At 42.4% G+C, this 8,697-nt stretch overlaps 1 protein-coding gene across 1 annotated transcript; it reads right to left on the bottom strand.

Moving 5' to 3' along the window:
- Positions 1 to 2,230: 2,230 nt before the first annotated feature.
- On the bottom strand, positions 2,231 to 7,992 carry LOC137502932 (uncharacterized). The gene is made up of 3 exons (XM_068230154.1): positions 7,270 to 7,992; positions 6,715 to 7,152; positions 2,231 to 2,578 (listed from the first exon to the last, which is right to left on the bottom strand). Exons 1-3 carry the CDS (start codon positions 7,990 to 7,992, stop codon positions 2,231 to 2,233), a joined length of 1,509 nt encoding a protein of 502 aa, XP_068086255.1.
- Between the last annotated feature and the right edge of the window lie 705 nt (positions 7,993 to 8,697).

Below are 8,697 nucleotides of genomic sequence, written 5' to 3'. Positions count from 1 at the left end.
TTTTATATACAGTGGGCCAGCAGAATCAATCCTGCAGTGCAGGAATGGATTGGCAGCTGACCCATTAGTTGCAGAACATTTTTTGCCTTGAGCTTATGGCAGATAAGACAATGGTGTATGCTTTTCCGAATGGTATTCCTTCCGTTTGTTACCGAGTATTGTTCTCGAAGAGAAGAGAGTAGCAATTGACAGTCAGCATGTAACATTTGTCAATGTTTGTTCTCGATAATCAATTTAGTTAGATGGTGACTTGGAGGCAAGATTATTCGATATTGTTGGTTGAAAGACAGCTCCGATCGTTCTAATCTGCCCCCCTCCCAACTCGAAGAAGTCCTTGCTAGCAGATGAATGGATTAAGGGATATAAGCTTGTTCTTCTTACTAATCGCCCTTGTAGTCCGAAAAGCATCAATCTCTGCACTATATGCTGATGCTTGGACGCTCTTGATATATGAATATAGTCCAGAACGAACTCTTGAAGGTCTAATTCGCTAGTATTCTTTTCCGTAGGACGAGGTTTGGCGCTGGCGGCAAAGCTGAGGCAGTATGCTGTCACCCCCTGCAGTCGTGCAAGCTTAGAGAATTGCTCCATGAACTCATCTTCAGGTTGAAGCGCCATGAGACTGACCACTGGCTTCCGCTGTTCTGGGGTGTCGTGAGTCTCCGCAGAAGGGATTGAGTCAGGCCATGACAGAGTATCTTCCACAAGCCACGGTGGTCCATTCCACCAAAGTGATTTAGCGATAAGGGCGTCTGGGGTGAATCCCCGTGAAATCGATCCGCAGGATTATCTCCTGAAGCAACGTGCTTCCAATCTGCAATCGATGTGCTGTCTTGAAACTCCGTAACTCTGTTGGCAATGACAGTTTTCCACCGTGTAGGCGATGCTGCAATCCATGAAAGAACTATGGTCGAATTTGCCATAAATGCATGTTCCTAATATACAAATTTAAGATTGATGTTACCTTCTTGAGAAGACGAGCTAGAAGCAATGCTCCACATAAATCTAGACGAGGAAGGGAGACCTTTATCAATGGGGTGACCTTTGACTTAGCGCACAGTAGACTTGTGGTACGCTCACCCTGTTGATTTTTCGATCTAATATAAATGTAGCATCCGTAACCCCACTCAGATGCAGCCGAAAACCCATGCAGTTGAATGTTAGTGATAATGTCTTTCGCTAACACTAGTCTGTCGATTCGAATTCGGCTAACAAGAAGAAACTGATTGTGCAATTGCTCGCACTACTGGGGTAGTTCTATTGGTAGCTTCTCATCCAAACCTAAGCGCAGTTGCCAGAGTTGCTGCAGGAAATATTTGCAGGAGATGATAAATGGACCCATCAGTCCCAACGGATCGTATATTGACGCTATGACTGCAAGTACCCTTCTTATCTTGACAGGTCCGTTGACGTTAGTACACCCAGTACCATTCACAATCTGTAGCTGATGATTGGCAGGTTGCCATAAGAGTCCTAAAGTTTTTAACATTACTGCCGTTATCGAGTTGAAGGGGCAACTGGACTTCTCTGTATTCTGGAGGAACAGCTTCGTGTAGTCGTGGATGATTGGAACACTACTTTCGAAGTTGGAAACCTCCCCTTTGAAGGAGATCGATGAGTTGTTCTTGCATTCGTAGAGCTTCCTCGAGGGTTTCTGTCCCAGACATGCAGTAGTCCACATACAAATCTCTCTGGAGAATTTATGCTGCCTTGGGTAGACTGCCAGACTCCTCAATAGTGAGGTGTTGAAGGCACCTAGTAGCGAGGAAGGGTACTGAGCTGTTCCGTACTTGACTGTTCTCAGCTGGTAATGTCTTATAGGTTCTTCCGGCGATCGGCGCAATACGATTCTCTGAAGGTTGCAGTCACGACTATCAACATTTACTTGTCGACATATCTGGCGAATATCGGCTGTAAAGCACTCTTGGTGAGTGCGGATTCTTGTAATGATGGACCATATATTTTGCTGCATAGTCTGCCCAATTCGGAGGATGCTGTTGAGCGATTTCCCACTTGTAGTGGTGGCAGAAGCGTCAAATACAACCAACGTCTTCGTAGTAGAGTTTGCCTCTTTAAGAACTAGGTGATGGGGCATGTAGTAGCTATGTTCATTAAGTTGTGACGTGTCGATAGCCTCCAAATGCCCCAGAATTTTGTATTGTTCTAAGTTCACGTAGTCGTTCTTAAGAGGGGTGTTCCCCTTCAGTCGTCTCTCAAGGTAGTGAAGCCGTTACCTAAACATTTTGAGCGAATCACCAAGTTCTGTTGAGTCCTCGCGAAGTGGAAGCCGTACAGTGAATCTTCCCTCAGCATCTCGCCTGGTGTTGGCAGTAAAATGTTTCTCACACTCCAGGTCGTCCTTTGATCTGATCGGCTGACTGATGTCTTTTAATTCCCAGAAGCGTTGAACCAGATGGTCAAGGGAATTGTCACTCGTGGCGAATAAGGTCTGTGCGGTTTGTGAAGGTGCTTCAGCCGTTCTGTTTAACTGAAACCGCCCTGCATGTATCAACCCAAGTTCCGTGTTCTGGAGAACAGGATAGTCACCTCGTCTCACCCGTCTCTCCGATCTAAGAAGCTGAAAGAATACCTATGCACCAATTAGCATGCCAGTTCGCCCAGGTTGGTTGAAAGTCGAGTCGGCTAGAGGGAGCTCTTCCGGAATACCCCAGTCAGGGAAGTTAATATACGACTCTGGGAGATCAGCAGAAATTCTTGGCAACACAGCACAGTTGATTGGCAGTCGCCGTGCATGGAGGGAACATTAATGGTAGCGCCGTGACTAGATACTCTAGCAGCGTTGCTTATACCTTGTATTGGTATTCAGTTTCGAACATTCCTTAAGCTGAGACGTTCTCCACAGGCTGTAACAGTTGTAACAGTTTGTTGCTGGTTGACATCAGCGCCGCTGTGTCTTCCAGGCGTGGCTTCAAGCTGCCTCGGCGGGAATGGTTCGATGAACTAGAATGTGATGTTACAAGCCGCATGAATGACAGGAGCCTGAAGAACAGTTACTAACGATGTGTCCTGGCCTAAGACAATTTGAACACAATCTGTGCTGTTTGACAAAGTCCATTCGTTGTTGGAGATTGCTGCTAGAAAAATCTGAAAATTTGTAAAGAGGATGCTATTTGCTTTACGTCGCACCGACGCAGATAGCTCTTATGGCGACGATGGGATAGGAAAGGCCTAGGAAGTGGAAGGAAGCGGCCGTGTCCTTAATTAAGGTACAGCCTCAACATTTGCCTGGTGTGAAAATGGGAAACCACGGAAAACCATCTTCAGGGTTGCCGACAGTGGGGCTCGAACCCACTATCTCCCGATTACTGGATACTGGCCGCACTTAAGCTACTGTAAAGAGGATGAACACCATCACAATATAAACAACTATTGCCAATAGAGACATAAGCCTGTCTTACTGCTTTAGTGTGTTTGAGGTCAGTAGCACGCCGTAAATGGAACGATGCAGGTGGCTTAGGGGTCTGACCTGATTTAATGAGTCTTATAAAAATCTATATAATTCGTCTAGCCTCGCAAATTTAGATTTTGATGACGACAGCTCCCATTGTTTTCTGATGGTCCCATAAATTTGTTAAAGAATCAACTGTGATATGAGAATTTCATGCAAAGGAATATCAAGTTCGAATGCCTCAAGTGCATTTAGATTACTTGAAACTTGACTTAGATGTGATCGTAGAACTGTAGATGACTCTTACAGATAGAAGGTTTAACAGGTTCTCAATATGAGACGTTGCAATAAACTTAGGGTTATTGTATCTTTGACACACTGTTTGCCATGCAATCTTAAAATATCTGGAGATTATGGAAAGATGCTTAATTTGGTCATGTGCTTCACCTGTATGTGAAGATAACAAATAATGGTACCTTTGTATATCTTCCAGTGAGTCATTGTTTGTAAAAGGGGTAAAAATATCAGAAAAATGACGAAAATCAATAAAGTTGCCACCAAATGATGGCAATTGAATAGTTGGAAATGCTAGTTCTCTGTTGAATGAACCAGAGTTAGTATTATTGTTTGCACCGGAAAAGTTGCCTTGTTTCAACCGTGATTCTGCACTCTCTTCTATCAAAGTTGTAATTTTATCTACTACGTCATAGTACAACGATTCGAAACTATCAGGATCTTCACTAAGATCTTCAGTTCCATCCTCCAATTCCAATTTATCTTGAGCATTTTCATACCTTTCTCTTACCCTGGATAAATCATCCAGTCTTGCCTTAATTGCATTTATACTTGATCTCGATTTAAAATTAACTACGAAGTTGTATACACGTGTTATAATGGTTTTTTGCTAGGCCTCTAGTCTTAACAAGGAGTTGTTTTTCTTTAGAATCCATCGTGGGAAATGATAGGAATCAGAAAATGAGTATGTACTTACAGTAGCTGCGTAGGGTAGTGCATCTAAGTTGGTCTGCGTGGCTGTCGTATTTCCTCTGGCGCTGACTGGAGACCAATGGTTGCTGTAAACTGAAAGCAAGATGGCGACGTACGAAGTGGAAGTCACCATGGCGGACGAACTGACCGGAGTTGGAACAAACATGGCTGCCACCGGGAACTGTAGTACTCCTTGTCAATATGACTGCTAGCGGGAGTAGATATACTCTTTGCCAAGATGGCTGCTATGACACTTCGGTTCCGCCACAAATACACGTGTTACACATTAACGAAGAATCCACAGAAATCCGGCCCGGAAGACCATGAGATGAGGTGGGATAGGGATGTAGACAAGTTTGAATTGAGTGAGTTAGGATATGTACAAGGTTTAACTAGGATAGCACGAGGGAAGTAGTGGACTGTAGGCAGTAGCGTAGCCAGGTTCGGCCAATGGGGGAGGGTTACAGTTACAAAATTAAGATATAACATAATGAAAGTGCTTGTGCTTGTGCGTGTCTGGTACGCGCATGCATGACTGTCATAAGGATACTGATACAAGAGTGAATTACTGTATGTGATATTCAGATTGCAATACACTACAAACCGAGCTCGATAGCTGCAGTCGCTTAAGTGCGGCCAGTATCCAGTATTCGGGAGATCGTGGGTTCGAACCCCACTGTCGGCAGCCCTGAAGATGGTTTTCCGTGGTTTCCCATTTTCACACCAGGCAAATGCTGGGGCTGTACCTTAATTAAGGCCACGGCCGCTTCCTTCCCACTCCTAGCCCCTTCCTGCTCCATCGTCGCCATAAGACCTATCTGTGTCGGTGCGACGTAAAGCAAATAACAAAATAATACACTACAAAATTCTTATTTTAAAATACAGAACAAGAACAATATGATCGAGGTCAGCAGTTTTATCTCAAACGGTATGTTCAGTTTACAATCTAAAATCTAATTTTCGAGGCTTTCTAGAAAATAAATTTAACACATCTGTTGGTTTTACAACTATGTCTCTGTGAATGTTCAAGGGAGCCAACCCGTTGAGTCGACTTTCACTTGTGGTATTTCTGAGGTAGGTTTTAAGGCGTCTTAATGTTGAAAATGATCTCTCACTGGCTGCAATGGTGACAGGTAGGGTGGCAAACACTCTCAACGAGCAGTAGATTGCAGGGAGTTTATCTTGATCACATAAAAGAAGTTTATTGTTTACTGTCAGTTTCTATTTATTTTCTTTTTGTGAAAGTTCAATGGGGGGGGGGTTCTAACCCACAGTAAACCCCCTGGCTACGCCCCTGACTGTAGGTATAGGACACGAGGTAGGTACCCGGTTCATATCACTGGATTACTGTGGAATTATTAACATAGATATATTTACACACTTAAATACACACGTGATACACAATACAAGAGCAGTTCCTACACATATTTACACTAGAATAAGAATCCGAATGTGCTAGTTGCACTGACTATGTCAGCAACGTCGTGCATCACGTGACCGACCGCCACACAAGAGTCTAGCCCCTGCGATCTAACTGTGGCTCCACCATGCCGAATACTTCCGAACAAACCCGAGAGTTATCGAGATGTAAGTGAGGCACTAACGCCGGCTACTCCTGCCGGCTACTCCTCATGTTACGGCGGTCAGTTCAAATTGTTTAAGTTCTCACTCGTCAACAAGCTACTGTGACAAATATCACAAAAAGCAGGCTCGAACACAGACAAGAAATTTTAAAATGACAAATATTACAAAAAGCAGGCTCAAACACAGACAAGAAATTTTAAAATAACAAATATTTAAAAAAGCAGGCACAAACACAGGCATGAAATTTTAAAATGACAAATATCACAAAAAGCAGGCTCAAACACAGGCAATAAATTTTAAAATGACCATACAAACATACCTGGTGAATTTGACGATGCTGCTTCCTGGGCTTCTAATTTTTCACATCGGTGTCCTTGGTTCGGTCACAAAAGTTTCTTTCGATAGTCTGTACACGTAACATTTTTTTAATTATAATGCTGCTAATTACAGTAGGCCTTAACTCGAAAATAAAACACTTATCTTACAACAATCCACGCTACACACTACAAGTTATTACACTATATTCACGAGACTCGGGACAGTCAGTTTCCCTGAAGTAAGGAAACAGCGATATTCTGTGCCTCTGTGCCGTCAGGTTTCCTCATAGCTGAGCACTTCTTTTCTTTTTTCCTTTTAGTGGAAAACAATCTCCTCTGTGGCACTATGCATCTTTTGCTTGACAGAGGTACCGATTTGTCTCTCCTCAAGGGTTCGCAGCTTTCATTACAACGAACAGCAGCTATGGTCGCTTTTAGTGATGTCATATGGCGTTTAAGAACTGTGATTTCACTTTCTGATCGTATTCCTCTAATTAACTGAGTGAACTCTTCTGTTAGTTTCTCTTTTTCAGTCTCCAAAGTTAGAGTAGATTGCTTATTTCCCTTCTTCGCGAGCTCTTCTATAATATTGTCCTTCTCAGTGGCACAGTGTTCATCTGTATGAATGAATAAGTCATCCTCACTGTTTCTGTCGCCATTATCATTATGCAGCGAACTGAACACTTCATTCTGGCTCCTTCTAAGCAAGCAAATGCTATGGATATGCTTGCACATATTCCATTTTATGCTGGAATCAACACAGGTGCAAGTGTATTGATGAATGCAGGCACTGCATTCCTCGCAAACTAATTTGCAATTGCAGTTACAAATATTTTCCTGCACGAAATAGGTCTCCTTGACATCGGAAGATGAAGGAATTATCCAGCCATTTGCTTCTTTAATTATCAGACCTGAATTTACCTGCAAACCTGCTTTGTGTCTGCTTCTAAGATCTTTAAGTTTACTCGTTACTTTTCCTTTTGTAAGTACCACCAACCGATCAAACAACTTATCTCTTATGAAGGTCATCAAAGCATGAATTGCTTTATCTAGTCGCTTGACATTTTTACCATGTAAATATATATATTTTAGTGTCCTATGCATTCTTTCGATGTGCATATTAGTGTTCAGGCCACTGTTTATTCTGTAACAATAAGCCCATGACTTTACATTTTTCAGATAATTTTCCCGAAAATATATGGCAAATTCAATTGTGTCAGGATCCTCATTAAGTTGTTTCATTACAGCTGGAACCATGATTTCAAATGCTGTGATATCTCTTTCCTGCATTAAGGTCCTAATAAGTTTATATACCTCAGCCTGCTTCTCCTTTCCTTTCGCTTTTGAAATGTTCTTCCTCCAAGCCCTGTCTACATGCCAGGAACAGAAGAGTCGCATTTCTGGTTGCTCCATTGTTGAAATCCAGGCCGTGAAGAAAGATTCTGCCATATCAGACATAAAAACTTTAGGAGTTAATTTTCCAACCTCTTCTCTTACATACTCAAAAAATATAGAAAGGACATATTGATCACTTCTATTAGATATGAGAAAACCACACGGGAACCCCTGTCTCATATCGTCTAGAACAAGAAGTGTGGTCAGTTCGAAACCGTAACTATTCATTCCATGAGTCCCATCGACACAAATACAGTCGCTTCCATACTTCTTCAAGATTTCTCGCTGGGCACTGTTCATGATAATTAATACAAAATCACTTGCCATTAATCCTGGGTGTTTTTCATTCACTGTGTCTTGGGGTTTATAATACAGAACACATGGATTATCACTAGAATTTACTTCATTTACCCAAGCTTCAACGCTAGTACCGTCATCACTGTGTCTCACGGACGAGGAAGATAAGTTGAAGCAGTGTTCAATGTTGTACAAGTCTTTCTTTGTTAAGAGGTGAATCCGATCTAGTTTAGAGTCCGAAAGTGAGTCGCGGACCTTGTCTAGTATGGCATCAAACGAAATTTTGTTGGCGATGTCTGTAGCCAAGCTTCTTTTTTCCATTTCTGTTAGACTCAGGTGAGCTACATCATTTTCATGCCCTACGTGTGTTGGTATATAATCAACTCTACAGGTTCCATCCTCAAACTCAAGTACCTGCATACCTGAAGGGCAGTTTCCATTTATTTTGTTGCTTCCTTGAGTTTTAATATGTCTAATCCCTGTACTTTCAGAATAGTAATGTCCCGAACGATGTCTAGCAACATTGTCAGCGCCACGGTGCGAACCACGCTTTTTAACATATTTAGCCAAGGATTTCTTTTCAGTTTCTTCCTTCCACTGTAGAAAATCTTGCAATGTACGAAACTCGTTACGTTCCAGCTTAACGGAAATACAATGTTCTGATTCTAAGTGTTCATGAAAACTTTTCTTCACAGCGGTTGTAAAACT

This window comes from Anabrus simplex, chromosome 1 (genome assembly GCF_040414725.1).
Source record: "Anabrus simplex isolate iqAnaSimp1 chromosome 1, ASM4041472v1, whole genome shotgun sequence".
In the NCBI taxonomy this organism is placed as follows: Eukaryota; Metazoa; Arthropoda; class Insecta; order Orthoptera; family Tettigoniidae; genus Anabrus; species Anabrus simplex.
The sequence above is the reverse complement of the archived record's forward strand: the minus strand, read 5'-3'. Positions and strand labels throughout refer to the sequence as shown.

What these genes read in the sequence shown, in the direction of transcription:
- LOC137502932 (XM_068230154.1), bottom strand. Translation starts at nt 7,992, where the DNA reads ATGAACAGTGCCCAGCGAGAAATCTTGAAGAAGTATGGAAGCGACTGT. An exon ending in TGGTACTTACAAAAGGAAAA is followed by an intron (nt 7,153 to 7,269) that starts GTAACGAGTAAA and finishes TCCGATGTCAAG; the next exon opens with GAGACCTATTTCGTGCAGGA. An exon ending in TAAAAGCGACCATAGCTGCT is followed by an intron (nt 2,579 to 6,714) that starts GTTCGTTGTAAT and finishes GTATTCTTTCAG; the next exon opens with CTTCTTAGATCGGAGAGACG.